This window comes from Rhinolophus sinicus, chromosome 14 (genome assembly GCF_057876585.1).
Source record: "Rhinolophus sinicus isolate RSI-liver-muscle chromosome 14, RSI-T2T, whole genome shotgun sequence".
NCBI lineage: Eukaryota > Metazoa > Chordata > Mammalia > Chiroptera > Rhinolophidae > Rhinolophus > Rhinolophus sinicus.
This window is the reverse complement of record NC_142514.1, coordinates 47,678,090-47,699,132: the sequence shown is the minus strand read 5'-3', so window position 1 is coordinate 47,699,132 and position 21,043 is coordinate 47,678,090. Positions and strand designations below refer to the sequence as shown.

The 21,043-nt window shown below is 41.6% G+C and overlaps 1 protein-coding gene across 3 annotated transcripts in view; it reads right to left on the bottom strand.

The window, feature by feature from the left end:
• AK4 (adenylate kinase 4) overlaps nucleotides 1-21,043 on the bottom strand; it is a 73,823-nt gene that overhangs the window by 27,722 nt on the left and 25,058 nt on the right. For all 3 annotated transcript variants that reach the window (XM_019731731.3, XM_019731718.3, XM_019731739.3), the window contains one exon: nucleotides 6,144-6,263. In XM_019731731.3, coding sequence (XP_019587290.1) covers nucleotides 6,144-6,263 — 120 coding nt within the window. The remainder of the gene's footprint in view (nucleotides 1-6,143; nucleotides 6,264-21,043) is intronic.

Genomic DNA, 21,043 nt, shown 5'->3' with positions numbered 1-21,043 from the left:
CGTCACCCACGTTCCAATGGCCCAAGACACTGCAGCTCCAAAGGCAGCCCAGTATCCTCAGAAAAGCAGCCCCAGGAGAAACAAGCTTGACCACTATGCCATCACCAACTTCCCCTAACTACTGAGTCGGCCATGAAGAAGAGAGAAGACAACCACATTGTTCATTGTAGATGTCAAGGCCAGCAAGCACCAGATCAAACAGGCTGTGAAGAGGCTCTGTGACACTGGCGTGGCCAAGGTCAACACCCTGATCAGGCCTGATGGAGAGATGCAGGCATATGTTCCACTGGCTCCTGACTAAGATGCTTTGGATGTTGCCAACAAAATTGGCATCACCTAAACTGAGTCCAGCTGGCTAGTTCTAAATATACAAATTTTTCACTGTAAAAAATAAAACGAAAAGAAATACCCAGGATCTAACAGGTATTTCAACCCATTTCGGTATGTACAACAAATGTCTGTTGAACAAACAGTTACAATGAGGGGCACGTCATGAGTATGTCAGGAAGGGTAAGCCTGATGAGGCACCAAGAATTTGATTCTTCGGTCTATGTTTGGCAGGCATAGTAACTGCCACAGTACCTTAGGAGCGTCCCATCCATTCCGACTATTCTCCATTCCTGAGGAACCATTCCCATTGCTTCAGATCTTCCATTCAAGGTATGAGAGTACGCATCTTCGCCTTAACAATGATCTAAGATACAAAGCTTATCTGATAATATTTTTCAGGACTGACTACGTATCTGAAGGTAAATGAGGAAGATAGTCTATTACCTTCTTACACATATATGCACACACAGAGTGAGAGAGAGAGAAAGTTTGATTCTTTTCTTTTTTTTTCCCAAAGAGAATGTCTTCGGTGACCTTCAAACAAACCTATTATACATTTTATTCTTGAAACATACCCTGTGTTCACAAGGGCAACAGAAAAACAAAATTGCCCTTGGCATTTCTTTAAAAATGTGATTCAGAAGATATGTGATTATTGGCTTTTTGCTGTAGACATATGTTGCCCAGTAGGATCTAACACTCTTCAGAGTGTCTGATTCAGAGAGAAAAATATGGAAGGGACAAGGTTAGAGCAGTTATGTACCAGTACAATGTGATAAACCATATCTGCAAAAGTAGGACAAAATATTCTAGTTCCAGCATCTGTAGCTTGGTTTCCCAGCATCTACCTTTTATTTGGAAACCAAGGGCTCTGGGCGAGCATGTACGCTGGAATACCCTGGTCTGAGATCATTTAACTCTCAGGGAAAACAAACATACACAAAACATTGCACACATTCAAGCAGCTCCCATTTCTGCTATAAAAAAATATACCAGAATTACCTACAGAAAGCACCAGTTCGTCAGTGTGCAGCACTGCTCAGAACGAAATAAATGAAACATACGACCATAGACCAAATGACGACTCTCATTCTACAAGTATCTTTATCTCCAATGAAAAGGCTTAAATTATATTGTACTTACAATTCCAAATCTTAAGGCTGCTTTCTGTGAAACCAAACTTTTGACAACAAATTTAAAATATTTTGATACCTACACCTAAAATCATCTGGCAGACAACTCTGTTACATCTTGCTACTTAGAGATAAACTAGGATTCAGTTTAAGAATATATAGGTTACTCTCTAAAATGCATAGGCTGGCAGCCAAGTTCAGAAATGAAAAAAAAAAAAAAATCTATTACACACTCCCCCCACTGGCCCCAACACATTGCCAGCCCTCTTTTAAAAAGTGAAGAATTTGTATTTGTTTTAAAAAGCTGGTTATTATTCCTTGACTGCTATTTCACCTTAAGATCACCTAGTAAGCAGTAAATACCTTTTCTATGAAGCTAAAAAACATGGTTTTATAACAAAATTAGAAGGCTTGTGCATTCCATTCCTCTGGTGGAATATCTATCTTAAAATTAAAGAAAACTATTTTTAAAACACTGTTCCATACATTAAATTTCCAAGGCAATTAAAGAGAAAAAAAGGGGGGAAAACCCACACGTATATACACATATTAACACATAAAAGAGTGTTTCTCACCCAACTGGAAAGTACACTGTGAAGGTAAAGTGGTGCTGAACTTTTCTTAGCAAGGACGGAGCTGACTGAACCACACAGCATTCACCACCCCCCTTGGTGTACCCTTGGCTTGCATCCACTCAACTCATTTCCACCCACCATTTGCAGGATGCCTCTCCACAGCCATATGGACCAAGATGATGAGTCATCTGTCATCAAGAATTCTTCTTGTCCTGTCCACTCAATCACCTTTAGCACACTCAACGGGCACATGCTCCGCAGAGCACGCGCCTTCCACCCTAAGAAGTTTAAGGCTGAACACAGAACTCAGCATTCCTGACACTCCTCACTTCGCCAGATGGATTTAGTCCAGAACGTTCAAGAAAAATCACAACTGCAAAAGTGACCAGATGGTTGTTCAAGGAGAAAGATACAGACTACCTCGGTTAGGAGACTGGCGTGCTTGACTAAAAACAGGCCTACGATATAAAAGAACTTCACCCCGAGAAGAAAAGTTATGGCAAAAGCAAAGCATTGGAAAGAGAGACAAAACATTCCATCACTGAAACCGACTTTTCAACTTCTCCTAGCTAAATATTTTTAAAACTACTTTTGAACTTAACACTTTAGGCAGTCACCAAAAGAAAAAAAGACCAGCATATCAAGTACAACAAATAACATTAACAAAATCTCAGACTTATATAGCACTTACTATATGGCATGCATTCTTCTAAGCACTTTGCATATATTCACTTCATTCTTACAAACTCTTTCCTAATCCCTGTTTTCCATGAGGAATAAGACGTACAGAGGCCCGAGGTATCTCGCCCAAGGTCACACACACTGCCAGTAAGTGGCCGAGCTGGGATGCAAAATGGGCAGTCTGTGCTAATGGGTACAGGTTTCTTTTTGGGGTGGTGAAAGTGTTCTAAAGTGAGATAGTGGTAATGTTTGCAGAACCTTGTGAACACATGAAAAAGCGTTGACTTGTACACTTTAAGTGGGTGAATTTTACGGTATGTGAATTACATCTCAATAAAAACATTATGTTAAACATTCTGTTTAAAAAGGGGGCAGTCTGGCACTAACGGGGTTAGTTGTTATTACACTAACCACCTTCCCAAAAAAGTGTGACATAGGTGATCCCTTTTTAAAACAGATTTTTAAGTTTGCTAAAAAAGTTCACTTTATGAGGTGACAAGCCTTACAATTAAAGAATTTAAACTCAAGAAATTACTGTTAGGTGGTGCAAAGCCGAAGTATATCACTCATGGCAATCACCTACATAAGAAGTACTGGAGAGCTAGCTTTCGTGAGTGAAATGTGTAGAGTCTGGAGAAATAAACCTGGCTGGAGAAGTGAAGGGAAGGTGATGATAGCTAAAAAACCAAAAAACAAAAACTCAAAAAGCTCAGAAGGCAATAAAAGAAAACCCAGGGCTGTAGTTGTAGTACCTAAATCAGTCACAACTCCTGTCAATTCTTCTGCCTCAACCCATTCTCTCCTCAATGGTGCCCCCTTTCCATTCCATTGCTATTGCTTAAATTCAGGTTTTCGACATCCCTTGGTGCAACTATTGTACCAATCTTCTAGTCACCACCACCTCCTTGCCCCAGCACCTACTCTCTCCTCTGCTGCTAAGCAAACAGTTTTGCTGAGACACAAATCTAATCACGTTACATCACTACTTAACAACTCTCCAATGGCCCACACAGGCAACAGTTTCCAGTTCCATCTCTGTATGGAATCGAACACGATCCATCCACCCAAGGATTTCCCTTGCTGCCTCCAGCTTGTAGGCGCAGGAAAATACTAGGCCAAGTCATTCCTCTCACCCAGTTCACACTGCCCCTCGGCTGAAAAAATCTGCCTTCCCAACCCCCATCCATCAATCTGTACAGTATCTCTCATTCGTCTCTTTTTCCATAAAGTTGTTCCAATCCCTCCTCCCACCAATAGAACATAATTTTCTCCTGTGAGTCCTCAGGGCACTAAATATATATGCTATATATGCTTCTACTGCACTGTCAGTAATTAATGTTTTACACACCTGACCACCCTAATGTGATATAAGCCCCTTAAAAAGTAGGGACAATGTCTTACCATTTTATCAACAGCACTGAATAGTGTCTGACACACAGTAGGAGCTTTTTTCATTATTGCCTAATGAATAAACACATTCCTTCCACAAGCCATTATAGCCTTTCTCTTAACAAAAATATTCAGTTCATTGGTTTTCTTCATACCCATGAGGACATAGTTTCAGACTTTTTTTAAGGAAGGTATTACAGAAACATATGATCTACTTCATAATCAACTTTTTAGAACACCTACAAAGTGAGGAATATATTGAATAGTAGTTCACAAAAAATGTTCCACAGAACAAACCCTGGAGGTTCTCAGGGGGTGTTGGGAATGAGGTAGAAGATTCTATAGCCAAATAAATTCAGAAAATACCTCATGATATCTCCTTCTGTTAAGAATTAAATCATATTATCATATTAAAGGTTCGATAAAGTCCTGAAGTAAAGGAAACTGGTTAATTTTGGCACTTTAACTTTGGGCAGGTAACGGAATCCTACTTGGTCTCAGTTTTCTCATCTAGTAAATGTGGATAATAATATCTACCTCATACAGTTATTGTAGGGATTGAATGAGATAATATCAAGTGTTCAGAATAATGCTAGGTATACAGTAAGTGCTCAATAAATGCTAGCAAGTTTTAATATTGAAAATGCCATTTTCTAAACATATTTGGCCATAAACTGTCTTCTTGTCTAGAAGTTACAAACATTGCAGGCTACACACCGAGAAACACTGATGTAGGATACTTTACCATATTAGTCATTTGGAGATTCGGGGCTCTAAACTTCAGGAAACACATAGGCACTCTGATACTTTAAATGTAGGACAATGCCTCTGGTTTCTCTGTGGCTGGCAAACCTCAAGATTTGAACTGTTACAACTCTCCCCAGGCTTCAGTTTCACCAAGTTAAGATAGAAATGAGTGCATTGTGTGAACTGAAGAAAAATTGCTCTGTACTGGAAAGAAGTTTATTACAGCTAAATCTCACTATCCACATTTTGTGTTCAGAGAGCACAGTATGCCTATCAAGGTTCTATTTTCTATGCACCAAGGAATCTCGCTATTTAGTAAGACAATCCACCCAGTCCATCGTTTTCCTTTAATAAATCAAAAGATTTATACTGGGCAAACTTAAAGTAGAAGATTCTGCATTCCAGCTTGCTGGAGTAAAAAACTGCAATATTCTGTGCATGAGCTTCTGCGTGCATTTTCTTGGGTGAAATAGCAAGTTGTCATCAAGCGATCCATCATGCCTAAGAAGTTTAGGAACCACTGAGTTTTTAAATCAGGCCCATGTGTTGTTTAAATACATATTAAACATCAAGCAGTATCAAAGGGTATATACAGTGAAAGGTAAGTCTCTCTCCCCAACCTTAATCCTTATCCAGAGCCAATCACTGTTATCAATTTTTATATCCTTCCAAAGATAGCTTATGTGAATGTTTGTAAGTATATATAGTAATATTATACCATCCCTTCATTTTTTCATAAATAAAAATACACACTCCATTGCAGCTAGCTTTTTTCACTTGGCAATTTATCTTAGAGATCGATCCATGTCAACACATAGGTAGATTATTTGGGTAATAAACGTACCAAAATTTAACGTATCCCTACGACAGATACTTAGGTTATTACCAATGTCTTGTTATAATATTTACAAAAAATGATGAAAATAAACATCCTTGAAGATTCATCTTTAGGCAAGAAATCTAGCACAGAATTGCTGAATCAAAAAGTATAAAGATTGCTGAACTGCCCTCCAAAGGTTGCCCATTTTATACTCTCAACCATACTCAATAAAAGATTTTCAGATTTTCCCCTCTTTTGTTAATCCGACAGGTGAAAAATGATAACTCATGGCTTTAATGTGTGTGGCCTGTTATGAATGAAAGAACTTCTGATTTCAGATGAGTTACACTTAATGAGGATTTATTTAGTCATGGAAACAAAAGGCATCTTCAAAACTGGAACAATCACGGAATTCAACAGAGGACCAACTATTCAGAGAAACCCAGCTTACCCACAGGTGCAACTCACCATCGAGCAGCCAGTGCTGGTCACGCCTGTTCTCCAGCTCCGACATCATTAGGCGTGTGATCACATGATCCGGAACCAAAAGACCTTTCTCTATGTACTGCTTTGCCATATCGCCAACTTCTATTAAAAGAGACAGGAAAAAGAGATACTCAAAAAAGCTTCAAAAAAATAAAAAAGCTTACAAACTCTTTCCTAACAGTTTAGCCTTCTCCCCCCTTCCTCCCTGTTGGTAATGGGAGGTAAAGTTATAGGTAGATGTTTTCACAGTCATGCTTTAAATATTGGCTTCACTAATGGTGGCACTGTCTCCCATTTGTCTCCCAAAGAATTTTTAAAAAGCAGCCCTTGAAAATATACAGAGACAGAAATAAAAATAAAATATAAATTAGGCAAAGAGAAAATAACAGTAGGAAACAAAGTGTGAGTCTGGTGGGAGGGTGGTACAAAAAGGCAGGGAACGAAGTCCCAGAGGTGAGCTAAATGGGATACTGAGCCTTCCAACAGTTTATGATAACAAGGAAATGCGGTCAACTACCGTGTTTCCCCCAAAATAAGACCTAGCCAGACCATCAGCTCTAATGCATCTTTTGGAGCAAAAATTAATGTAAGGCCTGGTCTCATATTAATATAAGAGTGGGTATAATATAATATAAAATAATACCGGGTCTTTATAATATTATAATATAACACCAGGTCTTATATTAATTTTTGCTCCAAAAGACGCATTAGAGCTGATGGTCCGGCTAGGTCTTACTTTTGCGGAAACACAGTATATGGTTCATGATATACAGAAAACTAAAGGAAGCTGAGAAGCACAATCATTACTTAGAGCCCAAAGTAAAAAATTTCCACTGGTCTTCTTGAAAGAATGCTGGGTAATACAGACAACAGGTTTTCTATGTTTCCATGCGCCTCAATATAAGCACCACATATTTGTAAAAGCAACTCGGTGTCATCAGTGGAATGCTAAGCTCATAAAAGGATGAGAATTTTTAAGAAGTTATTTTCAGAGGGGGAAAAAATGCTTCTATCTTAATTTAAAATAACAAATTCGTATCTGTGGAAGTTGTGAGTTGGATTCAACAGAACAAATTATCAGATTAAAGCGGTTAAATACCTAGGAACTGAATTTTTTTGAATCCTCTGTTCTCCAGGGAACTGATCATGAACCTGTAAGAACCACATTCTCAACAGGCCAATGACTCCACCACGACTGCTGGACGAGGAGCTCCGCCTTAGGCCCAGAGACACAGAGTCAGTAAGATGCTGCAGCCGCACAACACCAGAGACGAGCACATGCCTGAATGTGGCTGAACGTGATTGTGAACAAAACACGCTCATTCAACAAGGATTCACTGATGGCGTACTATGTGACCGGTAATAGTCTACAAATACAGCAGTGCCGGAAAGTTGCAGCTTCCTGATATTCAAGCAGTATTACTTTCCTTCAGAGAAATAATAACAATCACTAACTGAGTACATACTATGTCCCAAGCACTGTGCTTTAGGCACTTAGTGTTATTTCATTTAATCCTCACCTTCAGAGAGGAGTCAACACCCATTTTTTTCCTAATGACAGTTTTACTGAGATACAACACATGGCATAACATTCAGTGGTGTTTAATTCATTCTCAACGTTGTGCAAACATTACCACTACCTAATTTCAAAACATTTTTATCACCCCAGAAAGAGACCCTGTGCCCATGAGCAGTCACTCCCCATTTCCTACTCCCTCTAGCCTCTGGCAACTACAACCTACTTTCTGTCTTTATAGACTTGCCTGTTCTGCAAGTCTCGTATAAACGGAATCATACACTATGTGGTCTTTTGTGTCTGGTTTCTTTTACTTAGCAGAATGATTTCAAGGTTCATTCACGTTGTACTGTATATCAATACTTCACTCATTTTCATGGCTGAATATCATTATTCCACCGTATTGATATACCATATTTTGTATATACATACATCACTTAACAGGCATTTGGGGCTATTATAAACAATGGTGCAATGAACATTCATGTACCAGTTTTTATATGAACATATGCTTTCGGGTCTCTTGGGTAATACCTGGGTGGTATGTAAGTTTTGTACCTGAAAAATCGCTGGCAGATAAGGTAGTATGCTTGGAGTAACGGACAAGCATTGGTGCTGTCCTGCTCGGCCATGCGCAGGCTGACCAGCCCCAGAGACCCGTTCTTAGTCCCACCCATAAAAGAGGAGGAAATGTGGAAAGGAGAAGACTCAGAGGACATAATTCATTCATAACCTAATACGTGACACATGAAAAAGGTATTATTTTATTCAGTCCCCAGGGCATAGAATTAGGTCTAGTAGTGAGAATTACAGATGGGTAGAAAAAGTTGCCTCAGGAAATGTCTGAATGGCAACTCAAAGACTGCCTAGGAAAGGACTGCAGAGGGATTCTGACAACTGGGCTAGGGACTGGGCTACCTGAATGTTTCGGGTCCCTGCAGATGGGGGGGATTTATGGACAGGGGTACAATTGTATTCAGTAATTTAATGAAGAACAATATCCAAAATGATGCCCCTCAGCCCTGTGAATATCTGCTAAACAGCTCCATATGTGCCTCCCACTGACACCTCACACTTATGTCCAAAATCACACTTCCCCTCCCACTCTGTTCTTGTCCTAGCGTTCCGGTCTCAATCAATGGCATTGCTCTTTAACACCAGTTGTGTTGATTTTTTTTTTTTTTTACTTCTCCCATTCTTTATATCTAATTGAACATTAAGTTCTTGAAATTCTACTTCCAGAGTGTCCCAAGACAACGGATTAAACCGTAATAGTGCAACAGTGACTGCTGTGAACAAACAAGAGCAAATTGTGAGGATGGTTGCCCAAGAAGCAATGTCACTGTGAGGTGAGAAAAGCATAATGTTGGTCTTGGACCCCCTGGGTAGTTAACATCAGTGCACGGCTCATCACAAACCAGAGTCAAAGTGCAGAAGCAGTGAGTTAAGCTCCAAGCCTAATTTACAAATCTTTACATAGTAAAGAGGCGGTGATGGGCCCAAGAATCAACAGACTGATAAAGGATCCCACAGCTAAGACCAAAGTGGTCCTTGACCCACATCAATCCTTGACCTGCTACAAAAATCAAAAGATTGCTTTTGGGATCTTCTGCACATCAGTCAACCAAAAGAATCACAATACCTAAAAAGTCGATTCTCAATTCTTAGCTTACTTCATCTCTCCATGGCACTTGAGGTGGCTCCTTTGCATAAATACAACAGGTAGAATGAGCCTTTTAAAATGTCAGCTAACTGTAAACCTCCAATGGCTTCCCATCTCACTCAGTATAAACCCAAGTCCTCACCTTGGTCTACAAGATGTGGACAGGCCCTGTTCTCTAACCCCATCTCCCACTTCTCTCTTCATTTCCCACTCTATTCCACTAGCCTCCTTGTAGTTTCCTGAAGATCGCAAGCATATGCCCACTTCAGGGACTTTTCACTTGTTGTCCCCTCTGCCAGGAATACTCTTTCTCCCAGAATTCCACATGGGTCAAGCCCTCATTTCACTCAGGTGTCTGATTAAGTAGCACCGCAAATAGGCCTTCCCCAATCTAAACAGCACACACACACACACACACCCATCACCCACTAGTCTCTTATCCTTCTCTAGACCTTACATGTTATATATTGATGCATTTGTTAATTTACTTTCTGCCTCTCCTAACTAGATTATTAATTAATTGAGAAAAAGTGAAGTATTTTGTTCAGTGCCATATCCTCAGTGCTGAGACTATAGCCAGCATATATTAGATGCTCCATAAAAATTTGGTGCATGCATGAATGAATAAATAAAACACACTGAAGATGACAGAAAAAAATTTTTCTCTGATAAAAATCCATTTGATCATCCTGCACAGCTGTTATAGAACCATGATCCCAAGATCAAACTTGGCCCTACATGCCAGATGCCAGTTTTCAAGGGAAGTAGAAGACGAAGAATGATCAGCAATAGCTGAGTTGGCCATGTTAGGTTTCACAGCTGAGTCTCACTTTTTCAGCGTTTCAAACCATGAATAGAGATGAACCAGGTCATGGAAGGGGAAATGAAGAGCAGGAAACACCACGGGCCAATGTTTCAGAGGCACGGGGCTGCTTGGCATAACCGGAGGAACTGCATGCAAGTAGTGACAGCTGAAGAAAAGCACACCATGAGAGATAGAGCTAGATAAGTAGGAGGAGGAGCATGAACTTTTACAGATTAAAAAAAAAAAAGAAAAAAAAAGGTAGTTTCAGAAATGCCATTCTCACAGCCAAAACCAGCTAGTTAATTTGCAGGGCCCATGCAAAATGAAAATATGGAGCCTCCTTGTTCAAAAATTAAAAATGGCATGGTGGAAGCAAAGGAGGCTTTGAGAGTATTCAAAACATAAGGTGAAGGCCTGCACTAAAGCAGAAGCAACGTTAGAAAACCTTCTGCCCTTGAGCTAACCCAATGTAGACTGCACATCTCCAAGTTTAAGATAACTCTGTGGGAAACATCCACAACCATCTTAATTCAACTGATAGTTAAGAGAAAGATCTATGCGCAACATACTTTTCCCACTATTTCTGGCAGCTTGGCTTTTCTCTGGAGCAGGACAGACAGCATGTCCTCAATCTGATACAAAACCAAACTCCTGCCACATCTCTCAGTTCCCACCATGAAAACCTGGAAAAGTCAACAGTCACAGTAAAATAGATTGTCATTATTTAACAATGTATCTGCATCTGAATGAAGACCTCACTACAACAGCAACAGAAATAAAACATTGGTCAGAAGATAGAGGCCCATTCCAGAAAACAAGACCTTCATCTGCCCTTGTCAGTTTGATTGGAAGAGAAAGCAGCCTCATGAAACGCTACTGCTAGCATGTTGGGATAAAACACATACCTGCTCTGATTTCTCAAGAAGAATTCCAAAGAAAGGCTAGAGACACACATATACCTTGTCTTTTGTTCTCATTACCTATAAAGCCCTTTGAGAGCAAACTGGATCCAGAAGACAAGAGTTGGACAACTGTCCACAAAACAGCAAATTCCCCAAGATGCCCAGCTAAATCACCAGAAACAGGTAACTACTCAATGTCGTTTTCATTGTGCGTGCAAGAAAATGCTCAGAGCGAAAGACCCCTGTACACAAGCTTGATTCCATCCTAAGGCTGCCTAGAATTAGGAGAAACCATTGCCACTCCCAGTATCTTCCCTTTTCCAGAAGGTCACTGAAAATGTCCCCCCACCCCCAAATGCACATGCACACACAGGCACACACACCCTCGTACAAGGCATGGTCAAAATGAACCACAGCTTTGTGATTCTTCAAACTACAACTTCTTGATCCTCCACACGTAAGAATGTTTCGGCACTGAAGTAGTTACTTGAAAAAAATAAATAAGGCCGGCCCGGTGGCTCAGGCGGTTAGAGCTCCGTGCTCCTAACTCTGAAGGCTGCTGGTTCAATTCCCACATGGGCCAGTGGGCTCCCAACCACAAGGTTGCCAGTTCAATTCCTCGAGTCCCGCAAGGGATGGTGGGCAGCGCCCCCTGCAACTAAGATTGAACACAGCACCTTGAGCTGAGCTGCCGCTGAGCTCCCAGATGGCTCAGTTGGTTGGAGTATGTCCTCTCAACCACAAGGTTGCTGGTTCGACTCCCGCAAGGGATGGTGGGCTGTGCCCCCTGCAACTAGCAAAGGCAACTGGACCTGGAGCTGAGCTGCGCCCTCCACAACTAAGACTGAAAGAACAACAACTTGAAGCTGAACAGAACCCTCCACAACTAAGATTGAAAGAACAACAATTTGACTTGGAGAAAAGTCCTGAAAGTGCACACTGTTCCCCAATAAAGTCCTGTTCCCCTTCCCCAATAAAATCTTAAAAAATAAATAAATAAATAATAAATAATAAAAAGAAAGAAAGAAAAACTTCATTCTATAAACTGTTTATACTCGATATCACTTTGATTAATCCCTTCTAGTTAAGAAAATAAGCTTTAAAAAAATATTGGTTCAGAAATAGGTACCAAAGACCTTTAGAGGGAGAAGTTATGGAAGAAACTCCTAAATTTAAGGCACTTTATTCAAATGACTCATTTCAGATGTCCAGTATCCACCCTTCAATCAGTCTTGCTCAAAGCCAGTCTTTCTTTTCCTTCACACCAAACAGACATGGTTTGAAACCACTCCATGACACTTGTGCTTGGTAATTATGAAGAAAAATCTGAATCTAGTGTAATGGTCAAGAGCATATACTTTAGAGCTATACTTCCTGAGTTCAAATCCTGACACCACCACTTAGAGGCTTTTAGGACTTTAGTCACATTGTGTGGTTTTGCCTCAGTTTCTTCATCTCTAAAATGGGAACGATACAACCTAGGGTTGTTTTGCAAGTTGTATGTGATTAACACATGTAAAGGACTTAGAATAACGACTCTGCAAATTTCATTCAAGGACATGGATATAGTATTTGCTGCTCTACGCCAGATGTGGTTCTAAGCAGTTGATAAAGATGAACCCACTTAATCCTCATAAACACCTATGAGGTCAGTGCTATTATTTTCCCCATTTCATAAGTAAGTCAACTGAAACACAGAGAAGTTAAGTAACTTGCCCAAAGTAACTCAGCTAGTAAGTGGTGGAGCTGGGACTCGAACTCGAGCAGACTGGCACCACAGTACCAGAGTTCATTTTCGTAACCACTCACTATAGTAGATGATACTGTCTCACAATGTTGTGGGCATTTCCTTGAACAGGAGCACTTCGAATGTTAGCACACATGTGCAATATGGTGACTTATAAGAAATACATACTTGGTCCAAAGTGGAGCTCACAGCTCCCAAAACCCTGGGAATTTCCTAAGTGAGAAGAGCAATGAGAGGATCTTTTGTTATGATACTTGGTCTTTTGTCCTCAGTTCCTGAAAATGTTCCAGAGCCCTAAAGGTAGAATGGGTGTCTTGTTCTTCGCAATAAGCTCCTTTCCACAAATGGGTTGATAGTAATGAGGTGACTTTTGGGAAGCACGTAAGGGTGGGCACCGGTTGCCAAGGGAACGAACTATATAAATAGAGGGGGGCACTTTCACTCCTGCCCCGATTTCCTGAAGGAGGGGCTGGAAGGTGACTCAGTCACAAATGGCCAATGATTTAATCAGCCATGCCTATGCAATGAAGCCCCCATAAAAACCCAAAAGGAGAGGGTTCCGAGAGCTTGCAGGCTGGGGAACCAGAACACTTCAACGTGCTAGACCCCAAACTCCACAAGGACACGAGCTCCTTTGCTTGGGACCTCACTCTCTGCATCTCTTCATCTGGCTGTTGATTCAAATCCTTTAATATCCATTGTAATAAACTGGCAACCTAGTGAGCAGATGGGTTTCCTGAATTCTGTGAGCTGCTCTAGCCAATTAATTAAAGCCAAGGAGGGAGTTGTGGAAACCTCTGACCTATAGTCAGTAGGTCAGAAGCACCGGTGACAACGTGGGCTGACAGCTGGCATCTGACACGGAGGGCCGTCTTGTAGGACCGAGCCCTTACCCTGTGGGATCTGACCCCATCTCCAGATACACAGTGTCTGAATTGAGCTCAATTGTGAAACACCCGCTGGTACTGGAGAACTGCTTGGTGGTGGTGTGCAAACTCCTCCCCCCACACGCCAGCGCTGGAAATTGGGTGCAGAACCTTTTAACTTTCTTCCAGAATGGCAAAGCCCATGTAAAGGGACAAGAACATGGTAAGCATTGAGTTTCTTTGCGAACTCTAGCAAGCTCTGCCTACCTGGTGATAGTATGCCCTGTGGGGAAATACCTGGTCCTGGTCTGTGTATCCACTTGGCTTCCATTAGGCGCTGTTATCTTCAACTAACTAAACAGAAAAACTACAGCAAGTGTTTCTGAGCAGCTGCTTCCTCCCAAACTCTAAGAATGCTGCAACCCCTAACTCGTCTAACTCGTTGGCCACTCCTCTGCCTAAGGCCCTCTCCCTCCTCTGACCCATTCTGCACACCGCGCCCAGAGGCACTTTCCCCACACATGTGTTGGCATAGTCACTTCCTCCTCCAACACCAACAGTGCACATCCTGTCCTCCAGGGTGACATGGAAACTCCTTAGGATGGCATTTAGGGTCACTCTGATCTGGCCCAGAACTACTCGAACCTTACCTCCCACTAGTCCTTTACTGCCCGCCTCTGATCCCTTCGCTATGCCAGGCACAAGTTGAGTGAGGCTGTGGTCCCTTCCCTCATGCAGTGTACAGACCCATGGAGGAAAAGCGGGTCAGGAGAGGGACAGTGCTCTTACACAGACATGCCCAGGGCACAGACACAGAGGTGGACACCTCAAAGCGACCTCAGACCCAAGGAAAGCTTCCAGACCTGGAGCTGGCCTTTGCAAACGTGGGCTGGAAGAACCACCCTTCAAGGTCGATGTATAACAGCCACCTCACAGCCATGCATTTTCTGCTACCTTCAGAGTAAAAATCCTCTCTTCTGTATACACCAGCACCTGGGCTGAAGCTAATTCATACAGTACCTCTGTGTAGGTTAGAAAAAAGATGTCCCCTTTGGAAGATGCCTATTCCTCCAGACGGAGTCAGCTGTATGCCAGGGAACACAGGTTGGTGGACAGAACCAAGGGTGGAGTGCAGCCCCATATACACTCAGCCAAGTGCCCTGTCCCCCTCCCACAGCTCGTGCAGGTCAGTCTCTACCACCATATGTGATGGCACCTCTACCTACATCTCACTCTTCACTGTCGAATGGAGGTTGTTTGCATATCCTCCACACCAAATTATAATCCCCTTGAAGCCAGATCAGTAAGAGCCACGCTACTTGACATACTATCTACTCAAGAAGCATGAGATACACTCTATTAAAGATGCTATCTTATCTTTAGACTCTCCATCTTCGTGTCCCCAAAATCCTTCAAATTATTAGATGAACTTTCTTCTCACTACACTTCTGTCATATCTTGTATCTGTTGTATTGTTGAACGGTCCTGATAACCACAGTTATGACTGTAAGGCAATTAAAACTCAAAAAGACATTCTCGATCACACTGTAAGGATTATGAGCAGCAATGCTTCCTTTAAATGTTATTATACTGTCTAATTCTTTGGCAAGCCTGGAATAGCTGAGTAAAGCAAGTTAATCGAATTAAGCAACATTCTGCTATCTGATTAGTCTACACAAATGGACATTTTGTACTTTTTGTCAATGGTTCTCACAATTATCACTTCAGTCCATTCAAGCTGGTGCAGAAAGATCATTACCACAGGTTGCATGCAGATCTCAAGCCTCTGAACAAGACGTGATCTGTTCCTACAAGTGGATGCTGGCTGCTCCTCAAGCTATGACATTCTTACACACCCGCAAAATATGGATGAGTCAACTCTTAAAAGATTTCTGAGACTAAGATTCCAAAATATTCTCTAACAGAAGCAGCAGAAAGTTTGGCAGGAAGGAAACAACTTATTTTCAAACTAACATGTAGGTACGTAGAAGTCACCCCAAGTGAGAGGTTATACTAGACTAAACCACCAAAATTCTGCCTCCTCTCTTGGGACTGTCCCTTCTGGGTGTCTGTGTGACACAGATAATCTTTACCCTAAAGGTTTCCTGATAAATCACAAAACATTAGAGATTATAATCTATTTCTGAAGAAGGTAAGAAAGATAGCTTTATAACTTATTTAATACAAAATAATACAAAACTTTGAAACTATCAAGTAAGACATTAATCCGATTTGTTCCTTTGAATCCCTGTGGAATCAAGTCACTGACATGTCTCTCCGGAGGAACAGTGACTTCACACAGAGTACACCCATCTTACAAACCTTTTTCTTTTGCCATTCATCTTAGGGTACAATGTTTAGCTCATCATAGGGACAATTATTATTGGTGTTTGAACCAAAGGAAATTGTAACTAAAAGTATTTGAATCTCTGACCTATATAATTGATCATTCCCTTGGTCAAAAGAAAATTAATAGGAAATTTTTTTTTTCTTTTAACTTAGACTGGAACCCAAATTTATGTAAAGTACAAATGTGCATCTCTTTACCACTAATTGTGATATTAAAAATGAAAGAATTTGTAGTGCAATTTCTTTTCTTATTGAGATATAATTGACAGATAACATTAAATTAGTTTCAGGCATACAACATGATTTGGTATTTGTGTACAGTGTGAAATGTTCACCACAGTAAGTCTAGTTCACATCTGTCTCCGTACACAGTTACAAATTCTTTTTTCTGGTGATAGAACTTTTAAGCTCTACTCTTAGGAACTTTCAAATTTGCAACACAGTATTATTAACTATAGTCACATTGCTGTACATGATAGCCCCATGACTTATTTATTTTATAACTGGAAATTTGTACCTTTTAAACCCCTTCATCCATTTTGCCCGCCCCACCCCCATCCCCATCCCCACCCCCAACGTCTGGCAACCACCAATCTGTTCTCTGTATCTATGACATTTGGTTTCTTGTTTTTGTTTTAGATGCCACATCTAAATGAGATCATACAGTTGATTTATTCTTAATACCTGCATTTTTATCAAAGGAAAATACCCTTTTAAAAACACTGGAATGGTTTCATAATGAGACAGAGTCTATACGGTACAAGCAATCCCCACCAGGCTGAGAATCTGGAGTCTGGGCTCTTTGTTCTGCTTCCAAGTGATTGTCCCCAGGACTGAACACATCAATGTACTTCAGTGCGGCCTCAAGTTTCCTCATCTGCATGAGAGAGTTGGGCCATTCTACCTCTTGTCATCTCAGAGGTAGGATTTCAATTCCCTGTATCTGACTTTGTGGCCATGTGTGATGGTGAGAGGACTGGCTTTCCTAGTATGCCTCAATCCACCAGTGTTTCCACCACCGAGATTCCACTTCTGCAGTGAGGTGAGGGACCTCAGAGATGAAGGAGTCTCCCTCCTTTCATGGGCAGCCAAGTCACGGATCATTATACCTACTCGAGATGTGAGGAGTGGAGTCCAAACCAAAACTCCAGCCCAACTGCCTGTTAGTGTCCTATCATACTTTCCCTGGAAGACTTCCTGGGACGAAGGGTCAATGCTTTTGTTAGGCCTCTTTGCTCTTTTCTCTCTAGCCAGACTGGATGTTTACATTCACTTAGTCCAATTTCGTAACTCTGGGTCCAGAAATGTGTTGGCAGTGGGTCTGTTTCTTCAATAGCCAAGATAAAAATATTCACGGATAAAAGCCAAGGCTTTGGGTAGGGGAGGGGCTAGCATCACTGATAAAAGAAAGTGATCCAATATCGAAGCACAAAGGCTACCAAGCAGATTCTTTATCCCACCAGCAGATCAATTCCTATTTGACCCTCCATACTGATTCCAAGAATAAGATAGTGCAGTAACCTCATTTTAAGACTTGAAATAAATCACAAAATAAAAAGATGCTGGGGTTTCATAAGCCAAAAAATCTTGGATGTCCTATGTCAGGAGTATTTTCTTGGCCCAGAATAGGAGTACATGCACTTAGAAACACACCAGGAGCGTCTGGCATAGTACCATGTGCTGCCTTATGTAAGCAGCAGAGGAGAAAACGCAGATTGAGATGGAGGCAACAGAAGTTGGGCAAGGGGACAAGTGGGGAATGGCAAGTAATCTGAAAGTTTTGCCAGAATCATAGATGAGTGTCAGACCCAGAGTGTTTAACCATCTCCTCAAGCTCGCGTTCTGTAAGTCTGCTCTGGTATCGACTACACCACGCACGTTCAGCCCCGAGGAGTAGGATTACTCTTCAAATCTCTTAAGCTCTCTAGATTTTCTCTGCCTCCCCTGTAACCTAATCACAACCCAATGACTAGCGCCATTCAGAGGCAAAGGAGGAATTTCACTTGTCAAGCAACATAAGAAGGAATTCCTTCCCATTGCAGAAGGCCCGGGATATGGCTCTAGCTGTGCCAGGCACCTTTTCAGCTGCCTCTCTGTGCAGAATCTTGGCTGTCGATCAGCACGAGGGAAGCTGCTGTTTCCTCCAGTGCCATCTGCTCACACAGGATGGATTGCTACTGGTGCGCAGAGAGATTCTTCTCCCTCCCGCCCTCCCAGCTCTCTGGCCGTGCTCTGGTGGAGAACTACAGCAAGGACACCAAAGATGTGCCGTGCTCAGCAGCCGCCGAGAGCTGGCAGCAGACAGTCCTGCAAACAAAGGGAAAGAGAAGGAGAGACACAGCTGATGCTAACACTGTTTTCTGACAGGGCTGCCAGTGGGGTCCTGAGGTCCACTGGGTAGGCAGACATGCAACACAATCATCCTTTAACACCCAGCAAGAACAACAATAATACCAGAAGATAGCCATTATGGAAATCAGCATAAACTTTCCTCAAAAAAGTGAAAATCGGGGGCCAGCCTGGTGGCTCAGCTCAGGTGGTTGGAGCTCCATGCTCCTAACTCCAAAGGCTGCCAGTTCAATTCCCACATGGGCCAGTGGGCTCTCAACCACAAGATGGCCAGTTCGGTTCCTCAAGTCCCGCAAGAGATGGTGGGCAGCGCCCCCTGCAACTAAGATTGAACACGGCACCTTGAGCTGATCTGCCTCCCGGATGGCTCAGTTGGTTGGAGTGCGGGCTCTCAAACACAAGGGTGCCAGTTTGATTCCTCGAGTCCCACAAGGGATGGTGGGCAGCACCCCCTGCAACTAGCAACGGCAACTGGACCTGGAGCTGAGCTGCGCCCTCCACAACTAAGACTGAAAGGACAACAACTTGACTTGGAAAAAAGCCTGGAAGTACACACTGTTCCCCAAAGAGTCCTGTTCCCCTGCCCCAATAAAATCTTAAAAAAAAAAAAGGAAAAATGGAACTACCATATATGATCCAGCAAGTCCACTTCTGGGTATTTGTCCAAAGAAAATGAAAACACTAACTCAAAAAGATAATATGCACCCCCACGTTCATAGCAGCATTATTTACAATAGCCAAGATATGGAAACAACCTATGTGTCCATGGATGAATGGGTAAAGAAAAGATGGGACATACAAAATGGAATGGTCTTCAACCATAAAAAAGAATGAAATCTTGCCATTTGTGATAACAGTGTTGAACCTTGAGGGCATCATGTTAAGTGAAATAAGTCAGACAAAGAAAAATACCATCATATAATCTCACTTACATGTGGAATCTAAAAAAAAAACCCACTAAGCTCATAAATACAGAGAAAAGATTGGTGATTGCTAGAGGCAGGGGGGCAAAATGCATAAAGGTACTAGAAAGGTACAAACTTTCAGATATAAAATAAATAAGTCACAGGGATGTAATATAAAGCATGGCGACTATAGTTAATAATGTATTGCATATTTGAAAGTTGCTATGAGAGTAATTTTAAAAGTTCTCATCACACAAAAAAAATTCTGTAACTGTGTATGGTGATGGATATTAACTAGACTTATTGTGATCATTTTGCAATGTATACATATATCAAATCATTATGTTGCACACCTGCTACTAATATAATATTCAAGTGAATTACAGGCATGTTACAGTCGCGTGTTGCTTCACAATGGGGATCTGTGCTATGAAATGTGTTGTTTGGCCATTTCATCGTTGCGTGAACATCATAGAGTGCACGTACACAAACCTAGATGGTGTAGCCAACTACACACCTAGGCTGTATGGTATAGCCTAGTGCTTGTAGGCTACCAGCCTGTAAGCACATTACTGTACAAAATTAGATCAAGCACAAGAGAAAAGGATGCAATCAAGAGATGTGGTCAGCACCAAATGGAGGAGGCTGCTGCAGGCGTGAGCATACTGCTACTGCTGTACAGTAAGAAAGAGCACACTCTAAAATAACAGTAAAAAGTATAGCAAATAACATAAACCAGTAACATAGTTGTTCATTATCATTAGCAAGAATTACGTCCTATATATAATTGTGCTTTAAGTGCTGGACCAGTGGTTGTCGAACTACCGTCAAGATCACTACATAATTTGTTTATGTGAAACTGAAAAATATTTTATACAGAAAAAAGCGAGAATGTTGTAAATTGTAAAATATGTGGTCAGTTTTATGTATTGGTATGTATATACTTAATTGTAAGGTTAAATTCCTACTGTTAACAAAATGATTAAAGACCGCGTAGGCGATACAAAGTTTATTTAACACTTCACAAAGTGAGCAGTCTCCTTCAGGAGAACTGCAAAAACACAGTAGATGGCAAGAAGCTTTTATAAAATTAAGAACAAAACCAAAGAAAACATCTCATTGGCTGGGGCCACACACTCAACCTTGTTTAGGGTGAGAAGGCCCCGGGCTGGCATGTCATTGAGGGATTGGCTGCCTGGATGTACTGCGTTTCTGGTCAAGGGAGCATATACGGGACATGACAGTTACCTATGTTTCAGTTAAGGTTTCCAGGAGAGAATTCCCGCCCGTTCTCAGGAATTTTTTTCGCTTTCCAGTTCCCAAATCCCGAAGAAAGTTGGTCGGGAAATCAGGGAAATCGGCTCCTTGAACCCAGGTGGTTGGCAGTATCGGCCATCACTTTGTGGAAACAATTCATCATCGAGAACAGAACACAGTTTATATCTCAGGATTCGGGAACGGGAAAGCAAAAAAGATTCCTGGGAACGGGAGGAATTCCCGCCTGGAAACCCTAGTTTGCAGTACGCTGACATGGCACCCGCAGGCAGAGTGGTTCTATCGTGTGCCTAGAAATTTATTTCAACATTATTATGGGTCACATTTTTAAAAATTAAACATTATATTAGCATAAGCCCAGCCTTACTCTGATGCCTTACATGCATTATCTCATTTAATTCTTACCACAACACTAAGAGGCACTACCATTATTATTCTTGGTTTGTAATGGGAGAAATGGAGATACCAAGTGCTTGAGCAACTTGCTGGCTGGCTGGCTGGCTTC